This window comes from Rattus rattus, chromosome 11, assembly GCF_011064425.1.
Source record: "Rattus rattus isolate New Zealand chromosome 11, Rrattus_CSIRO_v1, whole genome shotgun sequence".
In the NCBI taxonomy this organism is placed as follows: domain Eukaryota; kingdom Metazoa; phylum Chordata; class Mammalia; order Rodentia; family Muridae; genus Rattus; species Rattus rattus.
The window spans coordinates 73,757,332-73,785,060 of record NC_046164.1 but is presented as its reverse complement, the minus strand read 5'-3'; the positions used below and the strand labels follow the sequence as shown (position 1 = coordinate 73,785,060).

The 27,729-nt window shown below is 45.1% G+C and overlaps 1 protein-coding gene across 4 annotated transcripts in view; it reads left to right on the top strand.

Annotated features, from left to right (window-relative positions):
* Nf2 (neurofibromin 2) overlaps nucleotides 1–27,729 on the top strand; it is an 82,688-nt gene that overhangs the window by 41,334 nt on the left and 13,625 nt on the right. For 2 of the 4 annotated variants that reach the window (XM_032917006.1, XM_032917008.1), the window contains 11 exons: nucleotides 839–921; nucleotides 3,629–3,704; nucleotides 7,075–7,209; nucleotides 11,902–11,976; nucleotides 13,048–13,161; nucleotides 16,756–16,878; nucleotides 18,223–18,440; nucleotides 20,340–20,445; nucleotides 23,212–23,339; nucleotides 25,436–25,601; nucleotides 27,094–27,138. In XM_032917006.1, coding sequence (XP_032772897.1) covers nucleotides 839–921; nucleotides 3,629–3,704; nucleotides 7,075–7,209; nucleotides 11,902–11,976; nucleotides 13,048–13,161; nucleotides 16,756–16,878; nucleotides 18,223–18,440; nucleotides 20,340–20,445; nucleotides 23,212–23,339; nucleotides 25,436–25,601; nucleotides 27,094–27,129 — 1,260 coding nt within the window. In that variant the 3' untranslated portion in view covers nucleotides 27,130–27,138. Of the gene's footprint in view, nucleotides 1–838; nucleotides 922–3,628; nucleotides 3,705–7,074; nucleotides 7,210–11,901; nucleotides 11,977–13,047; nucleotides 13,182–13,391; nucleotides 13,569–16,755; nucleotides 16,879–18,222; nucleotides 18,441–20,339; nucleotides 20,446–23,211; nucleotides 23,340–25,435; nucleotides 25,602–27,093; nucleotides 27,154–27,729 lie in introns of those variants that run through there. The other 2 variants (XM_032917007.1, XM_032917009.1) reach the window with 2 other exon arrangements.

The window sequence follows — 27,729 nt, the reverse complement described above, 5'->3', positions numbered from 1 at the left end:
GGGGACTCAGACTGAAGCCCCCTTGTCTGTGGAGCAAGTACTTTTACATACTGAGCTTTCTCTCTAGCCCCTATTGTTCTTTGTGACAGGCTCTTGCTCTGTAGTCTAAGCTGGCTGTGAACTCACTATCCTCTTACCTCAGTTGGAATTAGTGTGCACCTAGCGGTTCACATCTGAACTCCCAGTATTGGAGGGGCAGAAGCAAGAGGATCACGAGGTTAAGGCCTGGCTGGGCTACAGAGTGAGGTTTGGTCTCGAAACAAAAATAGCAAGAGTTTGTAGAATTAATGTTGAAGTGCTGGTTGGATGTGGTGTATAGATACTTTTCTGGTGTGGCACTTTCTGCAAATGTTTGAGTGACCTTAGTCTAAGGGAGCCATGAGCTGTTTGGGGTGAAGATGAGTCTGGGAAGGGCCTTTTAATCCTCCATCTTGTTGGTTGTGTTTGGCAGACACAGCAGCCTCTGGCTGCATCCCACCTTACAGCCCCACTTATCATCTGTCACTGGGTACAAAGCCCTTCCCCACCCTCCCCTGCCCTCCTGTCCTTCTGTGCAGTAGATGCCAGTGAGTAAGCCCTGATCTCCTGTCGGCCCCAGCAGCAAAGGGACACTCCGGGCTCAGGAGTGCACTCAGGCCCGAGGAGCCCTGCAGCTTGCAGGCTGGCCCTCTGGTGGACCAGTGCTTGTTTACACACCCACCTCTGTGTGTGACTACCGCATGCAGCTTTTTAAAAATAGCTCTGTTGTTTTGTAAAAATGAACCATAATTATAAAAATGGCAAACAATACCCAGACTTGCTTTGCATGTGGGCTCTTCTTTTGCTGTCTTTTTGGTAGGTGATAAATCTCTATCAGATGACTCCGGAAATGTGGGAGGAGAGAATTACTGCTTGGTATGCGGAGCACCGGGGCAGAGCCAGGTGAGGCTGCTTCATCCTTGGTTTATATTTCTTCCTGCCTCCTCTTAAAGAACTGTAAACTAGGGCATGCTCGTTGGACAGAGTGCAGTCCTGAAGTACATGAAAGGAGAAGCTGGGATAATGATGCTCTTCAGTTCTGTGTGCAGACTTAGTGTAGTGTGTTGCTTAAAAAAAGAAAAGGGCACGTGACAGTCTGGCCATGTAGCTCAGTGGTAGAGTGCTTGCCTAGCATGTGCAAGACCCTGCGTTGAAACCCAGGATGTACAAACCTGGTACAGTGGCCGTCTAGTTTGCACTCTGTCTGAAGTCCTCTGTGTTTGCGTTTAGACATGTGTTGATGGCACTTAGAATATCTGCCTGCTTTTCACTTTCACGGAAAGCTCTGCAGTGCACAATCTCACGTTGCCACACAGTTCACAAATCCAGAGGGTAGATTCTTGGAAACAGTTGGTGGTGAAAGGAAATGAACATTTTGTGTTTTGACAGGTGACACTAAATTGTTCTCTGAAAAAATTTTTACCTTTTGGCCCATGTCTATCAGCAATATTAGTAGACTGTTTCCACCACTCTGTGTTTTTAGTCCATCTACAGTTTTACTAAATTAAAATTAAAACACAAGCTGGGTGGCGGGGGCACAAACATTTTATTCTAGCATTCAGGAGGCAGAGGTAGGCCTTCTCTGTGAGTTCGAAGCCTGCCTGGTCTACAGAGCGAGTTCCAGGACAGCCAAGGCTACACAGAGGAAACCTGTCTCAAGAGAAAAAAAATTAATTAAAACATTAAAATGTGTGGCTTGGGGGTTGGGGATTTAGCTCAGTGGTAGAGCGCTTGCCTAGCAAGCGCAAGGCCCTGGGTTCGGTCCCCAGCTCCGAAAAAAAAGGAAAAAAAAAAAAAATGTGTGGCTTTTAAGTATTCCCTTGGTAGCTTTAGATATTGGTCATCTTTGTACCAGGCACCCTACCCCCGGCCTTCAAATCAGCTGCCTGCTATATTTTTCTTCAGATTTATTTTGTGTATATGGATGGTTTTCCAACATGTATGCCAGTGTGCCATGTGTATGCTTGGTGCCTGAGGAGGGCCCTGGAACTGAATGGTTGTGGGTACCAGGAATTACGCAGGTCCTCTGAAAGAGCAGTCAGTGCTCTTAACCACTGAGCCATCTCTCCAGCTCCTGTATCTTTATTTTTTTGTTCATACCCACAAAATAGACAGATCATGAGTATACTGCTTGATTATTTACCACAAAATGGTAAGGAAGAAATAGACCATGACTTCTCAGTTTCCTTCCTCCCCAAAAATAACTAGTTTACCAAGAAAGCTTTTTCTTTTTGAGTTGTTATGTAGCTCTTGCAGTCCTGGAACTGACTATGTATTCTCCAAGCTGGCCCTCACCACAGAAATCCACCTGCCTCTGCTCAGTGCTGGGATTAAAGGCTGTGTAACCATGCCCAACCCAGTTCCCCCAATTTCTAATTAGTGTTCCCAATGATTAGTGTTACCCATTGGTTTTTCTTTTTTTTTTTTTACTTACCATCGTTACTATTTTGTAGTGCTGAGGTTCAAATAGAAGGTCTCTCACATGCTCCACAAGTAACTGTTCTGTCACTGAGCTACACCCATAAGCCACCATCACCCATTTTACACTTTAAATAAATAAAGCCAATTTCTATTTTTAGTGCCACCTTTCCCTCCCGATCCTCTTGTGAGGTCTGAGTACATGTAGCGATATTTTCTCATTTTCATGACTGCAGAATTCCAGTATATTAATATAACAGATTATTTATCCCTGCTACAGTTGAAGGACTCGTAGGTTGTAAGGTTGTTTCTTGGTTTTTGCTGTTATAGGTAATGTTGAACAGTTTCCCAAAGTAATTGAATCAATTTGCATCCGCAGTGTGTATGATTTCTGGTCCTTCCACCTGCTGGCCAATACTTGGCATTCTCTCAGGGTGAATTTTTTAAATCCATTTGAGAATGTTTTGAGATGAGAGAAAGGACAAGGACAAGGTCACAGGGAAGCTTGAGTTAAATTACTTCAATACTGTTGCCTCTCAGAGGGTTTTCTGCAAGTCACGCTGCATCAGAGCTTGCTTTAAGCTTGACTTACAGCACAGAAGTGTTCACCTCCTGGCCTGGGTCTTATGGCTCAGATAGGTCTTGCCTTAACCTTCAGCAGTAACCCAAGAGATAAAACCAGGAAAGGAGGCGCTGTCGGCGATTCTTTACTGAAGCCTCTAGGTTAAGAAAGTCCACAAAGATAAGACAATGACTTAAATCATTTGAGGCCAAAAGAATACACTGTAGCTTTGCTTTTTCTTCTTGCCAATGCTCGGGATAGAATCTAGAGTTTCACACATGCTAAGTGAGTGCTGTACTCCTGAGCTGTACTCCCAGCCCCCACGTTCCCTTTTTTTTTTTTTTAAATCACTTGAGACAGATGTTACTATTTACCAAGGCCAGAGTGTGAAATTGAAGCCAAGAGTCAGTGTAATGAGTCTGTTTTCTTATTTTCACGGGGATGGGAAATTCTGCTTGCGTTTAATAGACTCTGGGTTGAGAAAAGTGTTGCTGGTGTCTGGTTTGTTTCATCTGCTGCAGGTCTCATTTATCTCACCATAGGCATGCTCAGAATATTTGGCTTGGCAAGTGTCTGTCCTTCATCCTTGTCACTTAGCCCTAATAATGGTATCTTCCGTTCTCCTCACAGGGATGAAGCTGAAATGGAGTATTTGAAGATAGCTCAGGACCTGGAGATGTATGGCGTGAACTACTTTACAATCCGGGTGTGTTGACTCCTTCCCAAGGTCCCTGGCAGTCAGAGAGGCCACACGGGCAGATGGGTTACTTCCTCACCCCATGGTAGTTAGAGTCTTTTATGGTTCAGTAGTGAAGAAGAAGGGGGAAGATGGGGGTCCAGAGGCTGGTTTTTCATTGGGGCTTCAAATTAGGTCAGAGGTAATTAAGTGTCCGTGGTGCCCTGAGGGACTCAGGCCTGGTTCTCTTCTCAGCCGGACCTGTTGGAGTGCTGGCCATGTAATGTTTGATCATTCTGCCCTCTTGGGAGATTCAGGGAGCACCTGGAAATACTGTCTTTCCCAGGGGCCCCCTGAAAGTAAGGCTGCTCTTAGAGATTCCTAATTTGTTTAGGTGGAACTCTTGTTCTCACTGTGAGGCTAATTAGTTTTCTATTCAGACCATTAATGGTCCCCAGGCCTCTGGGAACCTGGGCCTCTGCAGAGAAAGGCATTTGTGTTCTGTTCAGGTGGGGCCCTAGAGCGTGTTTCTCTCCTGTTGGGGGATTTGGCTGCCAGTTCCAGCATATTCATGGCTTCTAAGAAGTACATGCAACATACCAAAGCTTTTCCTCATTGGTGGATGAGTGAGTGTTAAGTTCAGAGGTCAGCTGCAGCACCCCCTTTACCGTCCAGGGTACTCTGCTTCCCTTTTTGTGTCCTACAGTCGCTATGTTAGCTTTGAGTAAATTGAATTAAGCATGACTCCAGTATTCTAGGATAGCTTTCTACTAATTTGTTTCCTAAATACAGGTTTTTGTGGATTTTTTTTTTTTTTGCATCAAAAATGACAACACCGAAATGCACTGCTGTAATAATCAAGTGCCTACAAAGATACTTTATTTGCAGCAGGACCTGAGTTCAGTTCCCAGCTCCCAGTTTGGCAGGCTCACAACTGCCTTAAATTTGAGCTCTAGAGGGATCTGATGCCTCTGGCCTCTGAGGGCACTTGCAGTTATGAGCTCAAACACAAAAATACAGAACTAAAAAACCATAATAATAAAACAAATCTTTAAAAAAAAAAAAAAAGAGGGGTTGGGGATTTAGCTCAGTGGTAGAGCGCTTGCCTAGCAAGCGCAAGGCCCTGGGTTTGGTCCCCAGCTCCGGGGGGATGGGGTTGGGGGGTTGGGGGAGTGCAGAAGGTTGTCTCTCATGTTTCTTGAGAGCCAGTGAGACGGAGGAGTAGATAGGCAGTTGCTGCCAGGCCTGACAATGCGGAGTTCAGTCCATGGAATTCACATGGTGAAAGGAGAGAACTCTTGTTCTTCCTGGGAGCACACTGTTCTATGAGCTTCACATGTGTGCTGTCCTATAGCATGCACTCATCCAACACTCACAAATTAGTAAATATTAAATAATTAAAAGCTTTATTACTTTGCATTTGTCATCTGTTTTTTTGAGGTTAGACTGATTTAATGCATTTCTCAACTTCTCTTGCCCACCACCAACATTAATTGTTTAAAAGAAAAAGCATTTGCAATCCTTAGAAAATGAGTTTCTTGTGCTGGGCAGTGGTAAAACAGACTTTTAATCTCAGCACTCAGGAGGCAGAAGCAGGCGGATCTCTGTGAGTTCGAATGTGAGTTTGAAGCCAGCCTGGTCTACAGAGTGAGTTCTAGGACAACCAGGACTACACAGAAAAAACTCTCCAAAACCAAAACAGAATTTCTTGCAAATTTATTTTACTTAGAGGAAGAAGAAAAGTATGTATGTATACTTTGTTATATCTATTTATTTATTTGTGGTGGTGGGCAGAAGGCAGCATTCGAGAGTTCTTTTCTTCTACCAAGTGGGTCCTGGGTCAGACTGAGGTCAGGTTCTCAGGTGTGTCAGTAAGCAAGCTGCTTCACTAAGTATCTCAGCAGTCCACAGCCAGCTCCTTATTAAGGAGTATTTCTACATTAACCAGATGAGCACTTACTCGTCTTTGTATGGTTTTTATGTTGAACAATAGACAAAGTTAAAGATACTTTGTGACTTTATGTTAGACTTCTTAAATTCTATCATTAATTGGGGAAGATAAATGATTAATACATTTTATTTTAACTGATAGATCCTTGTACATATTAATGGAGTACAGTGTGATTAAAACAATTTCAGAGCTGTTAATTGCGCTACCATCTCTAGTCTCTAAAAGTGTCAGGGTCATAATGAGAGCAGAGGGTGGAATCCTTTCTATTTTTATTCAAACTAAATTATCAGAAGCATGAGGAAATACCTTATTTTCTGTAACAGGCTATAGCGATGTGAGAATACAAGCCTCACTCAGTCTGTCAGCACATCAGTTTTAAAAGCTTTGCAAACAGAACGCTCTTCCGGCTGGGTGGTAGCGCCTGATTTCAGGTGTTAGAAGGAGTAGAGAGATTTGTCTTCTAGTGCTCACCTCCCCCTCTAACACCTGCTGTTAGATTGGTACTTCTAGTCACAGCCCAAGCACCATCTCAGTTTGCAGATCTGCTCTCCTTCCCTGGAGTCTTTTCTCAATTTCCTTGTTGTCAGCAAGGGGTAGGGAGCTGCAGTGTCCTTGTGTGTGGGAGTAGTTCCAGCTCTCCCCGGCCTATGAGGACGGGGCAGTGGCTCCACAGCTGGTCAGTAGCTTGTACACTGAGCCTTGGCTGAAATAACTGTTGACCAGGACTGCTGTCAAAGGTGTAGCATTCATGTAGTTAACTGATGTTTTAAACAATTTCATTGAAGTGTAATTTATATATAATTTATTTTTTAATTTCTTTCAATGTTCAATTATCAAGCATTTGAAACATATGGGAAAATGAAGTTTTTAGTGAATGTCACATATACCTACCACCTAGCTACTGCAGTTAATACCACATTGGGGTGTTAAATAGTAAAACTTCATGGAGCTGCATTTTAACCTACAATGAGACTGTTTAATTCCTAGACGTAAACATTTCTTCTAGAAACGCACCAGATCTCACGTGTGTACTGATGAAGCTCAATCCAGGGCCCCATACACACCTGACCCTGTGACGTAAGACCACTATATCTCCTGTAATAGGAGGAACGCTCAGATGTGGACTTGGCTCTCCCTTTGATAATCAGGTTACTTAACTAGAACTCACAACATTTAACTGACCACTTCTTTAGCCACCAAGCCAATGACAGGAGCCTGAGTCCACAGTGATACTTGCAGGGGACACACCAATCATAAAAATGGTATTGTTTTGCCTCTGCTTCCTCAAATCAAGACGCTAGAAACCTCTTGGGGTTACAAGAGAGCCATGATGTCTGTTGGGACTTGTTGAAACTTGTCAAATATAACAGTGTGTGCCAGGTTCTTTAGAAAGGCGCGAAAAGCCCCCAGCTGGAACCTGACGAGAGCCGCTCTTCATTGGCTCTGCAGAATAAAAAGGGCACAGAGTTGCTGCTTGGAGTGGATGCTCTGGGCCTTCACATCTACGACCCTGAGAACAGGCTGACCCCCAAGATCTCCTTCCCGTGGAATGAAATCCGAAACATCTCCTACAGCGACAAGGAGGTAGGACAAGTCTGTTCTACAGGTGCCTGCAAAGGTTTCTGTTTGTCCTCTTTACCAAAGCTTCCGAGCCAGGCCATCTCCTTGTTGGTGGAGTCCTTTAATTCCCAGGCTTTAGAACTCTGCTTGTTGATTTTTAAAGTGCTTACAGGAAGTTTTGACATCCTTTTTTCTAAGAGCATGGCTAAACCCTACTATTGACTAACAAGAGAGTGAGCAGCTCAACCTGTCAGGGCTAAGCCCCAAAGAACAGAAAGAAGGAAAAAAAGGAACATTTTCTGATTATTTGGCTTTCTGTTTCTTTGTATTTTAAGTGTGGTCTGTATTAAGCTCCCTGTGTACTGTGTCTGGTACATGTAGTGGAAAGCTGTGCATGTGTACCTGCATGTAAAAAAATTTTTTGTGGGGGGAAGAGGGGGTTGCTTTCTGTTTTGCCTTTTAACTGGGTTTCACTATGTAGTCCTGGCTAGCCTTGGACTTGCTATATAGACCAGGCCAGCCTTCAACTCTGCTTCCCGAATGCTGGGATTAAAGGCATATACCACCATGCCAGGTTGATAGCTATATATTTATAAGGGGTGTGTTAGTCAAGATTCTCTAAAGAAACAACTGATGGGATGAATGTGTATATTAAAAGAGAATTAGACTGGCTTATAGCATGAAGTCCAAGTACTCCAACAATGGCCATCTCACACTGGCGAATGGAATGGAGAATCCAGGAGTGTCCAATCCACAAGGCTGGATCTCTCTTCAGTCTCGGTCTGTATTTAAGACCTGGAAGATTCCTGAAGAGCAGCTGCTGTTTAGTTTGTGCTGTAAGCCCAATGAAGTTGGTTCTAACACTGTACGGAGTGAATGCTATAGCAACAGGGTAGATGAGCTTGCTACCAAGGGAGCCAAAGCAAACTCCTCTTTCTGTGTCCTCTTATGGGGCTGCTAGAAAATATGGCCAGATTTAGGCTTCATTATCTGATTAAGAAAACCCCTCGGGGCTGGAGAGATGACTCAGTGGTTAACAGCACTGACTCGTCTTCCAGAGGTCCTGAGTTCAATTCCCATCAACCACATGGTGGCTCACAACCATCTGGAATGGGATCTGATGCCCTCTTCTGGTGTGTCTGAGGACAGCTACAGTGTATTCATATACATAATTTATTCATATGAATGAAGATAACAGGCTGCCATATTTCTAAGGGTTACTTGAGAATAAAGTTTGAGGGACTTAAATAACATTAATTGGGTTAAAATATTTCTATGTAGTGCAAAATGGCCTATACTCCTACCTAGGCCTCCTAAATTCTGGGCTTACAGGCATGAACCACAGAGTAGATTCACATATTTCCATATAAGATGACTTTCTCCAAATGCAATAGTCCTGTTTTATGTATTAATTCTGTTTATGTTTACAAGATGGTGCTGGGGATCAAACCCAGAGCCTTGCTGCAAGGCAGTTATATTCCACTGAGCATCTCCCTGTCTTCCTACTCATTGATTTTAAAGAAATGTGTTATTAATTACTACTACTACTACTACTACTACTACTACTACTACTACTACTACTACTACTACTACTACTATTGTGTTTTTAGAGACAGTGTTTCTCTGTGTAACAGCCCTGGCTGTCCAGGAAGCTCACTCTGTGACTATGCTGGCCTTGAACTCACAGAGACTCACCTGCCCTTGTTTCCTGAGTGCTAGGATTAAAGGCATGAGCCACCATGCCCAGCTTAAAGGAATTGTTGGACTTCGTGCCAGGCAAAGATAGAGCAAACAGAGATGCAGAAAGTGCAGTATTAGCTCTCAAGGAAGTCTGGTTCAGAATGACTTGACTGCTCTAGTGCGTAAGTACAGTGTGGGCTGTGAGATGGCCCAGCGAGTAAAGGTGCTTGAGACCCTCATGTTGGAAAAGAGGATGAAGTCCTACAGGTTGTACTCTGATCTTCACAGGTGGGCCGGGGAAGGTGCCTTCTCCTTCCATAAATAAATGAGTGAAGTGGAAGGGCTGGTGATGTGGTTGCTCTAGTTACGTATGTGCTAGCCCTGGCTGTCTGATCAAGTCCTCAGAATTAACTTACTGTAAAGGCAGGGATACATTCAGTATCCATGTCACCAGAAAACAGATACACTGAGATCTTGTGTCTGATGAGTGAAGTGACGAGGACTGGGAGCTAAGGTGCCTGATGCCAGAGCTCCTGCTTATCAGAGTGGCTCAGAGTCTGGACCCTAAGAACGCAAGACACCAGGCAGGAGGCAGGCCTAGACAGTGAATAACAGGGATGGTTTATGTTGCCTGCTTTTGGTTTGGTTTGGTTTGGTTTGGTTTGGTCCCTCCCTGACTCTCTTGACAGAGTCTTGCTGCATGACCTCTTGTCTCAGTTTTAAACGTTGGGGTTACAGGTGTGCATCATCACACCAAATTCAAAATGAACTGGCTTGTTTTACATTTATTTATTTATTTACTTACTGGAGGAAGGGGTGTAGCATGTGCCAGGGTGGTTGTGTAGAGGTCAGGGGACAACTTGTTAGGAGTCTTTTTCTCTCCTTATATTATGTAGGTCACAGATGAAACTCAGTTTTGAAGGATTGGTGACACTCACCTTAACCGGCTGAGCCATTTGCCAGGCCAGTTGCATTTCTTAATCCTAGCATTCTGGCTGTTGGTTTTTATAGCTGGTTGTCCTGGGACGTGAGCCTTGGGTAGCTCTCCTCTTCAAGTTCTTAAATTGGAAACACCACATGACTTAACATAGTGGGCGTGTCACAGTGGAACTATTGCTTTACCCCTCAATTTCACAAAGGCTGTTCACTACACATCACATATATTTGCACACTAAATTTTCAAATATGTGTTTTTCAGAGAGCACAAGGATTAAGGTCCCCTGGTATGACCTGGCACAACAAACTAATGTGCCCTCTCTAGGGGTAAGAGACCATCATGTCCATCACATCAGCTCCTTATGTGGCAAGCAGACCCCAAGCTACCTTGGCATGCCATAATAGGAAATAGTTTTGGGAGTCTCTATGGCAGTCGTCCTGCTAAAACAGAAGTGTTGGTTCATTTTCAGTTGATTGATTCTTCTGTATGGTCTGGTGTGAAAAACAGAGCCTGGGGTTTCCCTGCTACTTGTGTCTTCTTACTGACAGCTCTAGGTTCTGTAGCAAGACTAGAAATAAGCTTATGAAATTCATAAATAATGTTCCACACCAGAGGAATACTATGACTAAATTAACTTGACCCAAACCCAAACTAAGGAATTTATTTATTTATTTATTTATTTATCTTATTTCTTTTTGGTCCTATGTGTGCTCGTTTCTCGTTGGACAATATAAGCATGTAAAGAAATACCTTCCCTGTGAGTTTATTTGCTCATTCTTTTTGTTTTGTTTTTCATTTTATATTTTGTGGTCCTTAGGATGGAAGCCACATACAGGCAAGAGCTGTACCTCTGGGTTAGTCTTTTTTTCCCCTGCTTTGCTGGGGTGGCCATAAAATTCTTTCTTGGGAATGTATATGCACTTGTACAATGTTTGTAGCATATGCTAATTGTATAAAGTAATGGGTGTCATTATGACGTTTTCATATGTGCATATAAAGTACTTTGATCTAGATAGCTTGTTTCGTTTTGTTTTTGATGTGAGTCTTGCTATGTATTCCTGGCTGGCCTGGAAGTCTATATAGAACAGTCTGGCTTTGAACTTGTGATCTTCCTCCCTCTGCCTTCTACTAGTATGACAGGTATGTGTTACCATATCCAGCTGCTTAGAGACACCTTCCAGGGACATCCCTGGAGTCGAGGATCATTCTGGTCTCCTCAGTGGTTGGAGTAGCAGTCGCTGAGTTTGTGTTTCAGTTTCCCTTGCTACATTGTCACTTGCTCTTCATCTTGATTTCAGAAACTATGTATTTCTCTTTTACAGCAACCCCTTTTCTTCACACTATTCCTTCCCTTACATCTTTGACCATTGACCATGTTCAGAAATTACAGGAACTTGCTATATCGTGTCACATCAATTTTAAGCCCTCTGACTTTTTTTATTCTTCACCACCCATCAGCCTTCCTGTTTAAGCCTGCCGTATCATTGCAATTACTAAAAAGCTAATAAGGTTAACATCCTGCTCCTTCCCTCTCACCGTCTCCTCCTCCTCTTCCTCCTCTTCCTCTTCTTCCTCCTCCTCCTCCTCCTCCTCTTCCCCTCCCCTTTACTTTTCAGTGCTAGAGACTGAATTTATGTATTTGCCCTGTCTAGAATGCCCCTCCTTCGTATCTTTGCTATTCTGCCATATACTTCTAAGACCTCCCATTTGGACTAGGTGTGCTCCAAACCTGTAGGATATTTGTGACATGTCCTACCAATGAGACACTAATATATGGTGTTCTCATACTAATATATTGAGTATATTGTTGGATTAAGTCCTACTGGACTGTGAGCTTTCTGAAGCCAGGGAGCTTTGCAGGGTGGCCTCCAGAGCAGGCCCATCCTGGGTTCTAACTGCAGGACTCACTGACCTTTCCTCACAGCTGCCCAAGGTGGTCAGGTTATCAACTTCTGCAGCCCCAAACTTGGTACCCTGTGCTCCTCTAACTCATCCAGGCCTTATTCCTAGCACCAAGAAGCTAGGACCAGAGGCTGTGTGGTTGCTACTTTTGTGGATTTCTAGTTGGTGTCACAAGAAACTGTACTCTTTTCTTTCAGTTTACTATTAAACCACTGGATAAGAAAATTGATGTCTTTAAATTTAACTCCTCAAAGCTTCGTGTTAATAAGCTGGTAAGTTGAAACCCTGGTTTTCATGACAGAATTAACTTTTCTGAGTAATTGAATGAGTGTGTGTGTGTGTGTGTGTGTGTGTGTGTGTGTGTGTGTGTGTGTGTGTAATTTTGCCCTTTTTTAAAAAGCCTCTCTACCAGGGATCTATCTGGCCCTAGTTTCTCTTGCTAAGAGATGTAAAACGATATTTGACCTGGTAAATACTTTTCTCTTTAGTTTAACCTACAGAGTTAACAAGTTAACTTTTTTTTTTTTTTTTTTTGGTGTGTGGGGGGGCGGGAATAGAGATAGACTCTATGCTTTCCGCGTGCTCAGAAACATTCTACCACTGAGGTGTATCTCAGCCCTCCACTTGCCATATTGATTTGCATTTTATAATTTCTAATGAAGTTAAATCTATAATTTGTTGACTAAATCTAATTTCCTGTTTAAATTCTTGTCTCATGTCTTGGCCATTTTCCTCTTGGGTTGGTTGGTTGTTTTCTTTATTAATTATTATCATCTTTATTAATTATTATCATCTTTCCTTGTAAGGTTCATCTTCCTTCTATATGATGTCGTAACAAGTAAATTTTACCTTTCCTGTCAACACTTTAAAAACCTCTGTCATTTGTTCCTCTGTATTTATTTTTTATTTGAAATCTTTCCTTTTTCAGATTAAAAAAACAAAACAAAACTCTATCTTCAAATAAAAGTTACCTTTGAAACTGGAATCAGCTTTTGACATGAGGGAGAAGGCCCAAATATTTCTTTCCGCATGAATAGCCTTTGACCCCACCCAACTTTTTGGTTGGTCTTTCTGTCCTCTTGATTTGCCTTGCCATATCTTGGCTTAGGAGACTGTGGTGTGTGTGTGGGTGACTAATGGTCACTTGAGATCCTTACTCTTGGATTCCCTGAGGCACTTGTCCATGTTTCCAGAGAGCACTGGAAGCGTCAGCAAGGCTTTTGTGTTTTATTCCACTTTTGGTCTTCCCCAGGTTTACAAAGCCAGGATGCTATGACATTGTGGGCTGGGAGGCAGCCAAGTAAATTTACATGCTTAATATGTTTTTATTTCCTTGGCCACAGATTCTTCAGCTGTGTATTGGGAACCATGACCTATTTATGAGGAGAAGGAAAGCTGACTCTTTAGAAGTTCAGCAGATGAAAGCCCAGGCCAGGGAAGAGAAGGCGAGAAAACAGGTGAGAAGGTCTTGGTTGTCTCTCTTGGTTTGTGTATGTGTGTCTGTGTGCACTTGTTTGTTTCACTTGGTTTGTGTCTGTGTGTCTATGTGCACTTGTTTGTTTCACTTGGTTTGTGTCTGTGTGTCTATGTGCACTTGTTTGTTTCACTTGGTTTGTGTATGTGTGTCTATGTGCACTTGTTTGTTTCTCTTGGTTTGTGTATGTGTGTCTGTGTGCACTTGTTTGTTTCACTTGGTTTGTGTATGTGTGTCTATGTGCCCTTGATTTGGAGACCACAGGTCAGCCTGGGGTATCTTTTCTCAAGAGCCATCTACTTTGTCTTTTGAGGCAGGGTGTCTCAGTAGACCAGGGACTCAGTGATAAATTTAAGCCAGCGAGCCTAGGCCTCTGTCCGTCTCTATCTCCCCAGTATGCTGCCATGCATGGCCTTTTTCCTGGGTGCTAGGGATCAAACCCATGTTTGCCTAGCAAGAGCTTTATTAACTGAGATTTTTTTCCAGTCTGTAGTTTGTTTGTGTGGGACACATTCTTGCTATATAGTTCTGACTGGCCATGTATACTCTGGCATTTAGTCAGGCCTCAAACTCGAGACAGTTTTCTTGCCTCAGCCTCTAATTCAGGGATCACTGACATGTGCCATCATGCCCAGCTCAGGTATGACTTTAGGGCAAACACGGTGGCAAGCCTGGCATTGTGCATTTGATACCTGAAAGCAATCGAAAGATGGAACAAGAATTGACTCGACAGAATTGTCCCCTGACATCCACCCCTGTGCCATAGGACATGCACCACACATGCTTTCTCATACACATGACAATAATGAATAATAGTAATTAAAACCTTGCTTTAATTGATATTGCTTTTGGTTGGTCTTGGCCTACAAGGTAAGGGATGGCTGTTGCCAGCTAGACTCTTTCTTTTCTTTTTTTTCGGATCTGGGAACCGAACCCAGGGCCTTGCACTTGCTAGGCAAACGCTCTACTACTGAGCTAAATCCCCAACCCCATTCCAGCTAGACTCTTATGGTATAGATGTACCTGCTCTTATTACATTGCTAATGCCTGGATAGTGGGATGTCAGCTATAGAAACAAGCATGTGGGCTGTTAAGATGGCTCAGTGGGTAAAGGTTTGCTACCAAACCTGACAACCTGAGTTTAATACCCAGAGGGAGGTAGAAGGAGAAAACCGACTTCTACAAGTTGTCCTCTGACTGCCACATGCATACTTACATATACAAATAAATAAACATAATAAAAAGTTTAAGGGAAATTCATACTAAGTTCTAATTTTAACATATCTTTTTAAAAAAACCAAGAACATTTCTGTACTTCAAGTGTGATCATAGACTGGGAGTCAGGCGTGGTTTTGTCTCTGTCTGTCTAGCTGTCTTTATTGTGGGTCTCCTCTGCCAGGTCAGTGCCCTTTCTAATTAGATGGTGATAGAATACAGGGCAGCATTTCAGTGTGTGCTGTGGAATGCTAATTAGGCTCCCAGCTGCAGTCTTCACTGCGGGTCAACCTGGGTACACACGGCTGGCCCTCCACAGGGGGTGCTGTAGCACCTATCCGCAGACTGGGCGAGCTGGACCATTGTGTTCCGCTCTCAGGCCTTCTCTGCTCACTGACATCCACAGCTGATTTGAGCCTTCCTGCTGCGAATATCAATTGTGCTTGGGATGAACTGTTTGATAGAGTAGCTGCAGCTGCGCTTGGTCCCCCTCAGGACTTGAGTGCTCAGAGGTGTAATAATTAGTCTGTGTGGTATTCTCTGATTTGGGAGCCACAGAGAGGCTGGCTCCAAGCCCCAGGCTTTATAGAGAAATGCCCAATTTGAGCCAGTGAGCTGTGAGCTTGCCCTCTGTTTGTTGTCTGGGAGAGTAGGCCATCAGTTTGCTCCTTAGGGTGCTTTAAGAGTGATGGTGTAGGTTCTGTTGATCAAAAATGTGCTACTGAGCTACCATGGGGTGTAGTGATGACTTAAGAAGCATGATCTTGGGGGCCGAGAGATGGCTCAAGGGTTAAGAGCACTGTCTGCACTTCTTTTTTTTTCTTTTTTTCCCGGAGCTGGGGACCGAACCCAGGGCCTTGCACTTGCTAGGCGAGCGCTCTACAACTGAGCTAAATCCCCAGCCCCCTATCTGCACTTCCCGAGGTCCTGAGTTCAATTCCCAGCAACCACATGGTGGCTCACAACCATCTGTAATGAGATCTGATGCCCTCTTCTGGTGTGTCTGAAGATAGCTACAGTGTACTCATATATAATAAATAAATCTTAAAAGAAGATTGACTTGACTCTTAAGTAGAGAAAAGTTTAGAAATTAAACTCTAAAGGTATCAAGGAGAGTGATGGCCCCTGAGCCCTAGCAGAGCATAGTGCAAATGCCACCTGACAGAACTTGGTGACCTTGCAGCTACATCTGTCATTTAGTATATGACTCAGTTTCCCTATCTGTCAAGTGAAGCTAGTGATGCCTCTTTCCAGAGGACAGATTGCACCCAAAAATCCTCTAAGTCATAACGTGCTTTAAAAACAGGAAGTCCTTTATTATTAGTGTTAAGGCTTCATGAAAAGTACAAGGCTGGGAATTGGGGACAGCCTGGTCCTTTTTTTTTTTTTTTTTTCCCAAAAGGAGAATGGAAATGGAAATTGTATTTTAGTGGAAATTGAAGAACAGGTTGCCAACCTGTTCACTGAGGTCAAGAGGAAAATCAAAGAACTTTATTGCTTGTCTGTTTTGCATTCTTTCAATTAAAATGTGCTGAGGGGCTTCATATTTAGAAAGGGCAGCCTTGTAGAAGTAGAGTTTGGTGAGATTGAAGCACAAAGGAGTAATTAAACATGATTTAGTTATCTAAGGCAGAAAATAGTACATTGGTCACTTCTGGCTTCTGCTTTCTGAACTCAGTGTCCTGGAGTCACAGGGAACTGTGCTGTCTTTAGTCTTGGTCCTCTTATTAAGCTTGGCAAGTGGCCCAATTAACACTGTGATCCAGAAGGCTAGGGGTGGCAGTAGAGACTTTGTACTGTTTCCCTGAGGATGGGTCTGTGTTCCTGCCTGTCTGAGTTGCCTCTACATGGGGCTGTACAAGACTGTGCAAAGCCACTGCAGCTTCCTGCTGGGACATTCTGTGTGGGAACTGTCATTCTCTATAAGCAGAGGGAGAAACGGTGGCATTGTGGACGAAATCGTGTGTAGGGACTGTAGGGACTAGAAAAGTCAAGGTGTGGCTCATCTGAAGAGAGGAGAGACCCTTCTGGACCCTTGTTTTCCAGAGGAGGCACCTGTATGGAGAATAACTGACACTCACAGGACAAAGCTATGCAAGGGTTCCCAGACAACAGAGCATTGCAAGGGCAGGTTATATCCTGTGCAAGAGTGCACTTTTCTCTACATATGGTGACTGAGTTTGGATTTTGCTATTTGTATTTCTACTGGAATTTATTTGTACAGCTTTAAATTCTGCAGTTAGTTTAGGACAGAGGGCAGCAGGCAACAAGAATGGCCTAAAGTGAACACAAGAAAGGTCCAAGGTAATGAAGAGAGAGGCTCCAGAAACTGGCCGTTCTCGACCTGTTCTTTTACCCCTAGATGGAGCGGCAGCGGCTGGCTCGAGAGAAGCAGATGCGGGAGGAGGCCGAGCGCACGAGAGATGAGTTAGAGAGGAGGCTCCTGCAGATGAAAGAGGAAGCAACGATGGCCAATGAAGCTCTGGTGATTTCCGAGGGTTAGGGCTCCTGGGCTACACGGGCACTTGTGGTCTTAGGCCTCCTGTGGGTCATGAATCTATTTCCGTTTTTAGAACATCAATGCCTTCTCCTTTTAGAAAATTTAGGATCCGTTCATTTGTAGCCAAACTCTACTTTCGCAACTGAGTTACCGTTGAATCAGGGACCTTGGCCTTGGCCCTACCAACTCTCGGGGAATAACACCAACCATTATCTGGGAGTCGTCCTCTGCTTCAAGGATATGGAGTCCCTGTCTCTACCACTAGCTGCCAGCAGCACCACTCCAACCTTAAAAATGTCCTAGGGCTGGGATGTGGCTCAGGGGCAGAGCTCTTCTCTAGCATGCCCAAGGCTCTCTGTTTTTATTTATTTTTATGTCTTCGTTTGGGGCCAGGGCTGAGTAGGAAGAGGCAGGTTTCCGATGTCCCAGACTTGACTTTGAACTCATTATATAGCCAAGGATAAGCTTGAACTCCTGATCCTCCCTGCCTCGTTTACAGTGATTGGATAAAAGGCACACCTGCCACGCCCAGCCTACCTTGATTCTCTAGCACTGCAAGAAAATGGTCTCCAGACATCTTCATGGCAGTGGGCATTACAGACCTGCTTTTGAGTCACTGACTTACAGGGTCAGGACAGAGTTTTAAGTTGAATATTCCCTCACAAGCATACCTTTAGCTGCAGTGCATTCTATACACAAATGCTTTTTCCTTTTGGTGGGACCTGCAGGGCCCTGCAGAATAGTTGTCAGACAGACCCGGAGTGTCTTAGTGGGAATCACAGGAAGGTTAAGACTGGCTCTTCGCTGCATGAGAGAGGACTTAGAGTTCAAGAGCACAGGCTGCTCTTCCCATCAGACCCAAATTCAATTCCCAGCACCCACATGGCAGCTCATCACCTTCTGTAACTCCAGCCCCAGGAGATCCGATGGCCTCTTCTGGCTTCTAAAGTTACTGCGGGGTTGGGGATTTAGCTCAGTGGTAGGCGCTTGCCTAGGGGGCGCAAGGCCCTGGGTTGTCCCCAGCTCCAAAAAAAAAAAAAAAAAAAAAAAAAAAGAAAAAAAAAAAAAAAAAAAAAGTTACTGCATCTGCATGTACAGGTGCACAAACATTTATGCAGGCAAAATACCTATATACATAAAAATAAAAGTTAAAATGCTAAAAATAAATAAAAAGACCATACTTAGGTTTTACATGGGTGCTGGGGATTTAAAACCAGGTTTTGTTGCCTGTGCAAGGAGGCCAGAGAAGCAAGTGTAGTGTCTGCGACTGCTCTCCCCACATGGAGCTAGGCGCTGAGCCTATGCTGTCTGAAACACTTGCCTTCTCAGATGCGGTCTGAGGAAACAGCTGACCTGTTGGCTGAAAAGGCTCAGATCACAGAAGAGGAGGCCAAGCTTCTGGCTCAAAAGGCTGCAGAGGCTGAGCAAGAGATGCAGCGAATCAAGGCCACAGCCATTCGGACAGAGGAGGAGAAGCGCTTGATGGAGCAGAAGGTGCTGGAGGCTGAAGTGCTGGCGTTGAAGATGGCTGAGGAGTCAGAGAGGAGGTGAATGGTTGGTTGTCATGGGCACTGGGACTTGGTAAAGGGTTGTTTGCCTGGTTTTGACCCTACGGGAGCTGGTTGTAGCATCTTCAAACTTGTCTGTTGTGGAACAGGACTATAAGACATCTTCCTTGACAGGCTGGTGGGATTGGAGCTGGGGGGTGTGGGGCATAGAATATAGGTTTCCAGAGAATCTCTGTGTCATGCCTCTGCAGCACACACCTGTCCTTCTAATAGTGACGTTTGCGTGGACCATGTTTAAGCCTATTCATAGACTGCTTCTAGCCAGAGAGGAAGAGGCTCTTCAACATTAACAAACAGTGTGTGACGGTGAGGTAGGGCCTGGAGAGACAGCTCAGAGGTTAAGAGCACTGGCCACACGGTGACTTACAACCATGTAATTCCAGTTCCCGGGGATGTAACCTCCTCTCTGGCCTCCATGGGCACCAGGTATGCTCATGGTACACAGACATATATGCAGGCAGATACCTTTATACATAATAAAATAATTTTTTAAGGGGAGGATGAGGGCAGGGAGATGGCCTACTCAGCAAAGTGCCTGCTGCACAAGTATGAAGACCTGGACTTGTATCCCCAGCACCCACTTAAACCTGAGCCTCAACACAGGAGTTGAGAGTGAAAGCCTCACTAGCCAGCGTGTCTAATTGAATTAGTGAGCACATGCCTAGTGAGAGACCTCCACTAAGGTGGGGCCAGTAGAGGATTATAACAGGCACGCAAGCACACCCACCCGCCTACCCTTGGTTTTTTTCTCTTTTGATGTAGATCAGTGGGGCAACTATTTACTTCAAAGGGAAACTAAGTACCCATTTCCCAGTGGTTTTTAGGCAGTTAGGAGAGCAGGGAAGCTGTGTTTTTTTGACCAGGTTGCTGCAGCTTGTAGCCAGGTTGAAGGGTAGAACTGTTGTCTGTACTCTTTAGACTATTCTAGGCTCTGAATTGTTCTAGTCCTGCAGCCTTCCGATAAACACTGGCATATTCCCCATGGCATCTGGCTCTGTTGATTTAGAGCACTTGAATTTGGCTCTTAACTACGAAGGTACATTCACTACAGTTTTTCTCACCACTGTTTGCATGTCACTCTGAGAATATGGTTCCTTGATGCCTGCCCACTCCAGGCCCCTTTCTGTGTATGGGTCCCATTTCTAGGGCTAGACCTCTGGGCAAGCTTTCTGTGCTACTCCTAACCTGTAGAGCAGGGCTTGTGATATTCTTCTTTGCCCAGCCAGACCTCTGGGTCCTACCCACTCCTCCTCCTCTCCATCTGTTTTGTTGTTGTTTGTTTTGAGACAGAGTGTTACTTTATAGCCCTGGCTGGCCTGGACTCAGTCTGCCCTCAAACTCAGAGATCTGCCTGCCTCTACCTTATAGTGCTGGAGTGAAAGGCATTGGATACCACACTTGTTATTTTTGTTATTTTGAGATTGCCATCTGCCTGTGTTGCCCGGTTGACCTCTGATTCCTTGGCTTAAGTGATTCCCCTGCCTCTGGGGTAGCTGGCACCACAGGCACAAACTATTACATGTTGCTGACTTGCAGAACTGCCACTTTGGTTGTTTTTCACCAGTGATCCCACGTTTCAGTCTAGCTTTACCTTTAGGATAATCGGTTCTCAGGAATACTGTTCTTACTTTAGAAGTTCTGGGGGTTGGGGATTTAGCTCAGTGGTTAGAGTGCTTGCCTAGGAAGCACAAGGCCCTGGGTTCGGTCCCCAGCTCAAAAAAAGAACAAAAAAAAAAAAAAAAAAAAAGTTCTGGCTTCCTGTATGTCCCCGTCACCATGTCCTGGTTTGCCTTTTTCAGTGCCATGTACAGGGTTAATCCAGGCCATCTCCCTGACTCCTTCTTTGGAGCTGACTTTTTTTTTTTTCTTTCTTTGCAGGGCCAAGGAGGCTGATCAGTTAAAGCAAGACTTGCAGGAAGCCCGAGAAGCAGAGCGAAGAGCCAAGCAGAAGCTCTTAGAAATCGCCACCAAGCCCACATATCCAGTGAGCCTGGGCTCAGTCTGGCAGCTTTTGGCTGATTTAGTCTGGCAACTTTCCTAAACCTCCAATCCAACCCTTTAGTTTACCTCACAGTGCCTTCTGGGCAACAAAGCAAGTTCAGGGCATGGATAGGACCTTCTTGGTCTGTCATTTAGCCTTAGGCTGACCAGTCAATTACCTCTCTTGGTACTTAGATAACAGATCATAGGGCCCTTTTCAACTTTCGAGTGTTTATGACTCTGCTATAGTCTACCCTCAAGAGAACTTGCTGTCTAGCTCCCTACTGCCTAGCTAAGTGTAATCTTCAGTTGTTGGTATATACTATATGCTACAGTGTAGTTCTGTGAAGGGACTGAGTGTACACCTCAGACCTCAGAGTGAACTACTGTTGTGCCAGAACCAGCCGTCAACCTCCATTTTGGGACAGGTAGGATGCCATGTACTAAGTGCAGTCACAAGATAAGTAGACCTTGCTCCCTTCTTTTCTTCTGTACATTCTACTCTGCAGTTTTCACTCACTTTTCTTCTCTTTATATAATATCATCAACCGGAAATCTCTATCCTGACAGATATGCACAGGTGCCCAGACAGCCCAGCCTTGGAGGCAGAAAAGCTTGGCATGACTGACTTCTGCCGAGGAGCAGGGAAGAGAGGATGGAATATTCTAGGCAAGGATATAGTATATTTACACCACAGACACATAACTCATTCACACATATGTTACACGCATACTGCATGGTTGTATACATGACAACACACTGTACATTGGTACACATGGTACATTCACAAATGGCACAGGTGCATTTAGGACGTAGAGACCTAAGAGCCCAGGGTTTGAGTTAGAGTTTGCCATTGCCACGTGTCCTTGTTTTCTATCCCTGGGTAACAGATAACCCCAAACACCATTATTTGTCTCTTGGCCATGATATGTTAATCAGGCTCATGTCTTCCCTCATGATCTCTCAGATGGTCACAGTCAGGTGGCAGCTGAGACTGTGGCAGTCTGAGCACTCACTCACCTGGGCTGTGTACCCGAAATACATGTGTCTAAAACAGACAGCTGTCAGAGCAAACATCACAAACCCCCTTCATTTTGCACTCTCCCTTAGCAATGTGCTGCAGGGAAGGACACACCAGTTGCTTACTCAGATCACATTCCGTGGGTGGATTGTAACTCGGCTAGCCAGTCCCTATAGATGCACTGAACATTCCTGAACACATAGTTTTGCACACTATGTGACAGTTTTCATAGAATCAGTTCTCATAGGACTGTGAGGTCGGATAGTTGTGACACCTGCCAAGGAGGGTGTGCCAGTTTCTGCTCTCATTAAAAGGGTAACAGCTAGAGTTCTTCCTTTCTGGGATTTTTTCTGAAGTATAAGGTAAATAGACCTGCCTCAATTCTAACTGTCCAACTTGATGAAGTGTCGCAGACCAGACTCATTTACCCAGCATTCAGCCCTGAAAACAGTGTGTAGGACCTAGATACCCTGCTCAGGGGCACACTTGACACACTCCATATATCCTACCTTAGACCTCACTGCCATAAATAAAAGTTGAGAGGCTCTGTTCCTTTCCAAACACTGTCCCAGACTCGGTAAAAGATCCAAGGATGAAAAAGACAGTCTGCCCACAAGAGGTTCGCAGACATAGGAAGAAAACAGGCATAACCATGAGGGTCCTCTGCGGTGACGGAGGAAAGGGCTGTGCAGCACTGTGCACATCATGCTGAAGAACTGCCAAGGGTAGAGGGTGGGGGATCTCAGGGGCTTTGGTAAGAGACTGGAAGAGTTGAGAACTTGAAAGGGGAATGGAGACCTTGCTGGGAGTTACGTCCTGTACCTGCAGTCCTGGCACTCAGAAAGCTATCACCAGTTTGACACCAGCTTGGGCCATGTGGTGAGATCCCATCTCACAAACGACAAGAAACAGAGCGGCTAGGGCTGGGGATATAGCTTAGTGGTGGAGTGTTTACCTAACATGCACACTCCTAGTTTTCCACAGAAAACCAGGGAAGGAGGAAGAGAGAGGAGAGCGGCAGGAAGGCAAAGAAAGGTCATGTGCTAAGTATGTGGGATAATGAGCAGTACTGTGTCTGACTTAACAGGACAAATAATGAGGGCACTAGAGAGGCAGGTGGGGGCTGTAGGTTAGGTGACCTTTTGTTCTGGGTGAGAGGGTCCTGAAAACAAGTCAGCTGATTGCACCTTTCAAGCACTGTTCTGAATCTAAGCCTCTACCATACTAGCAAAGCCTTTCTGGTCCAAAGCCAGTCTCTTACCAGCCGTCCCACAGGGGCACTTCAGATGCCCAGTGCTTTTTGTTGGACCCCTCTACCCTGCCTACCATCATGCCTCTTGTCTGGCACCCTTCTCCTTTGGCTCGTTCACTGATCTGCAGGAAGCAGGACCCTAGCAGATCCCTTTCACTCCTCAGCCTCTGCTCCTCCTCTGGCTCGTGTTCACCTTATTTAACTGTGAGGGTTTGCAAACACATCTGCTTCCTGAACAAGACTTGATCTGCTTATAGCCAGGAAGCCTGTCTTTTCTGTCTCCAACTCCTACCCAGTGCGTAAATGAGTTTCCTAAATGAAAAGCTGAGGGAAAGTCTGTGTTTGATTCAAGGAACCATAGAAATGATGAGATTTGAGGAGAGAAGGGTGACTTGTCTGATTGCGGTTGCTTTGGGACCACTTAGCTGGCAGAGTTGACTGTAGAGGGCTCTGTCTGTGTAATTTAAACACCCTAACAGGAGCTTTCTCACTGACAGCCCATGAACCCAATCCCAGCACCACTGCCTCCTGACATACCGAGCTTCGACATTATTGGTGACAGCTTGTCATTCGACTTCAAGGACACGGACATGAAGCGACTTTCCATGGAGATAGAGAAAGAGAAGTATGTACCCTCTGTGCCTGCTTGGGGCTGTCATGGTCGTGAGTGAGACACAGTCATTACCCCTGCAAAGGTGTGCTCTGTTGTCACCCTCTGGAGAACAATAGCTGATTAAAAATTAAACGCAACAGATCAAGGCAACAGTCAGGGTCCCGGGATAAAACTAACACTTGATTAAGATGGTGGCCTAGAATTTATAATGTTTCAAGCCTTGACTGAAAAGTAAGACTGGGTTGTATAAAGTCCTGAGTTAGACTGTTGTTCGCACAGTACCAAACTACAGTTTTCTTCTGGTCACGTTCTTTCTTCAGCAATGGTCTAGAACAGTGGTAAAGAGAAAAAACTCCCAAGCTGAGCAAAGCGAGGGGCCAGGGAAGACCAGTTATCCTATGCCGCTTCTGTCAAGTCCCTCCCTTCCCTTTTTGGTCAGCAGAAGTGCAGCAGAGATGGAGGGAGGAGCCTGTTGTAGACAGAACTTAAGTAAGATCACGCTGGTTTCTTGAGCCAGAAGTAAACTGGTTAATAGTGTACAGCTGGCAGAGATCACGTGACACTATGGATCGACACCTGTGTCAACGCTTTTTAGTGTTTGCCTCACTCCCACTAATTAATTAACAAGCATCCCACCGGCGTCAAAGGCAGGTATTAGGGACTGGGTATGTAGCTTAGTTCATAGAGTGCTTGTCTGACATACACAAAGCCCTGGGTTCAGTCTCTAACAGTGTAAGTCAGGCGTGGGGGAATACACCAGTAATCCCAGTACTCAGGAAGTAGAGGTAGGAGCATCCGAATTTCAAGGTTATCTTTAGCTACATAGCAGATAAGTCTGACCAGGACTGCAGGGAGGCGAAATCTCCCAAAAACATTAGTGTTCAGTTATGTGAAAGAGACTAGACACAGTTTGAGTTCACCCAGCATCACATAGCTAAGGAGAAACAGAGCAAGGATTGAAACCCCTTACTCACCGTGGTACTCAGAGTGGCTCTGAGGCCAGCGTGAGCCATTCTGAAGCAGACTCACCCCCTTTGACCCTTCACACTAAGAGAACAGCTAGGAGGTGCTCCAGAGCTATTGCTCTCTCCTTGTCCAGATGTACATGTTCATGTGCTTGTGATCAGTGTAGGGCCACATCCTGTTCTGGGTCCTGGTTTTTTATAGTTTGTATTTTCTTACTATCTTAGTGTGTTTGCCTATTATAACGGAATACCGAAGCTAGAAATCTTACAAACAACAGAAACGTACTTCTCATAGTTATGGAGACTTAGAAATTCAAGATCAAGGCATTGTCAACTCAGAGTTAAAGAGAGTGTTCCTCCTGGTTTATAGATGGCGACTTCTCACTGTGTGCTTGTATTCGCCAGTGGGGTCTTTTCCCCCTCCTCTCCCTCCTCCTCTTCCTCCCTTTTTTTTTTTTAAGGATATAAGTCCCATTACGGGCTGATGAACTAATCGCTTCCCAGGGTTTCATCTCTTAAAGCATTGGTGAGTTGGCTGCAGCATGTGAATGAAGGTGACACAGTCATTCAGCCTGTGGCTCTTTTTTCTGTACAGGCTGGCAGAGCCCATGGACTGGCTACCATAATTCTTCAGAATATTTGTACATTAGTATTAGGTAGTTCATGTCTTGTGGTTAGACACTTGAGCCTCTTCAGGTAAAAGCAGAGATCTATGTCTTCCCGGTGTGGGCTGAGTGAACGCCTACCATCCTTCTCTGAAGGTTTCAGAAGAAGTGGGAGGGAAGATGTGGCTACTGGCAGAGATCTCGGTTTACTGCTTTACGAAGAAGGGTGGGAACAGAAGAGTATCTGTGGCTCAGGAGACTTGTGTGGTGTGATTTTTCATACAGAACCAAAAGCAGCCTGTGGCAGGGTTATTTGTAGAGCACTCTGAAAGTTTATACAGGTTTTCTTCCTACCCTTTATTCTTCCTGAGAGGATGCCCTGTGATTGCTATCCCAACTGTACTGATGGGGAAAGGGATCCATAGCAGTGAGTGGACAGCCCAGCTCCCTGGCTGCCACTGTGGACAGCTTTAAGTTAGGGCTCTTCTCTGCCCTGCTCAGTGTCTGCCCCGCCATGATCAGTGTCTTTTTGCCACAGAGTGGAGTACATGGAGAAGAGCAAGCATCTGCAAGAACAACTCAATGAACTCAAGACAGAAATTGAGGCCTTGAAACTCAAAGAGAGGGAGACAGCCTTGGACATCCTACACAGCGAGCACTCGGACAGAGGCGGCACCAGCAGCAAGCATAACACCATTAAAAAGGTGCCTGGGGTCCCCTGGGTCTGCTGAGCAGGACACGTGAGACTGGCATCTAGTTTCCTCATGAGTCCAGTCGTTAGACCGTTGCCTGTTGGCTTAGTTAAGGGAATTTTTCTACTCCTGACAGAAAGAGAATTTCATCTGCCAATGACCATGGTGGAGGTCGAGCTTATGTTAAAAGCTCTGATGAGATGAACCCTTGTTTGAGGATGGGTTTGGATCTATCACTGGGCACTAAAGTGGTTCTGTCTTTAAAGCCAAGGGGACTTATGCTCAAGGAGCTACCTCACCTGATGGGGATCACAGTGAATTAGAGGCTGTTGAATGGAGTCCCTTCCAGTCTTTTGTGTAAGACCATATTCTGAATCTCCAACTTTTTAACACTTAAAAGGAAGTATATGGGAGAGCCTTGATGTTTAAAACAATGAAACTTATTTATGAGGCTCACAGAGTCCCATTTTTCTCTCCTGATATTTAGAGTTCTCATCTTTTTAAGGGTTTAGAAGTTACTAAGAACTCATTATCAGCCCAAGAATGTATGTGTCTCTTGTTTGAGCAAAGCAGAAAGATTTTCTGGGAAGTGAAGACTCTGCTTTTAGCTGATCACCCCTATAAAACAGGTTATAAAGGGATTGGTGTGGCAGCACACGGTGGTAATGCTAGCATTTAGGAGGCAGAGACAGGAGCATTGCAAGTTTAGGGCCAGGCTGGGCAATAGAATAAGACCCTTACTCCTCTTCCTTGAGATTGGATGGTAGCTGGTTTGGTTTAGTGTCACTCTTTACTCCGGTCTGTAAAGCAGTCTCCAGCTCAAGGCCTGTGTTTTCAGTGATTAAGCTGTCACTGAACAGCCTAAGAAGCCTAAGTCTGCCTGCCGTCTCTGGTCTGTGGTTGGGAGCCCTACTTCTGCTGAGCATTTCACAGTGGATGCCACGTAGAGAAGGCATTGCCGCACTCCACGCCTTCTTCCCTCGACTTCTGTTGTCTTCTGGGTCTCTTGTTTCAAACAAAATTATTAAACGTTAAAGGGGAGTTTGAAACCAGGCACGGTGACCCACGAACTCAGGAAGAAGAGGAGGAGGCAGGAAGATTAAAGGTCATTTTTGGCTGCAACAAAAATTCATGTCCATCCGGTGTTACATAAGACTCTGTCTCATAAAGGTGGTGGGGTAGGTGAGGGCGAAAAGGAGGCTCTTAAGCTAAAACATGGTTGGGCTAGTGAGCCAGTCAGCCCTTAGGGAGTAACCTTCAGACCCCTCATCCTGCCTCCTTGTCACCTGGCATCCTGAGCAGTCTCCTGTGCCACTGCTGCTGTGGTGAATTGGGCTCTCAGCTACAAACGCCTGGAGTGCTGAAAACCAGAGGCCCAGTGTTGAAGCTGTTTCCTAGTACATGAGGTCACTTGTCTCAATTTCTGAGGGTTGCAAATGGCACATGTGGCATTTTGATTTCACAGGGTATGTCTTTGTTTTTTCATTTTATTTTGCTCGTTTAGCCTCAAGCCCAAGGCAGAAGACCTATCTGCATTTGAGTCCTCAAAGTAGGTTATTCCCAGGTATTCTGTCTGTGGTGATGGTCCTACCGTCTGTGATACTAACCCATGCATGAGCTTGCCTGTCTCTGTCCTTGGGCCGCTCGGAGCCCTCCCGAGGGCAGGTGAAGCCTGGGGCCTGGCCACAGCATGCTTTGAGGGTGAGAGCAGGCATCCGCCCTGGGGGCCCAGATCAGTCTCCAGGGCCTAGAAGGCTGCCTCATTCTGAAGAGCATGTCATGGGGCTGCAGGACCAGTTGCTTTGTCTACTTGATGTCAGTCACTGGTCGGGTTGGGGAAAGTCATGACTTCCTCCTTTCCACTCAAATCTCTCTCCAAGTCCTTTGTCTTCTTGGTGGTATACTCCTTTGATGGATAACTCTAGCATGGAAGTGGGAGTCGGTTCTGATGCTTTTAAGACTGATGTCTCTTGTATAAGATCACTCCTGCCCTGTACGGGTGTGCTCTGCAAACCTATCACAGCTGGTGGCTTCTGGGCGTGGGTCACTCATTCTCCTTTTCCCTCAAGCTTCCCATTCTCTGCACACCCCTCTTCTTTCCTAGGGCAGCAAACAGAACACTGGTGCATCTTTAAGCCAG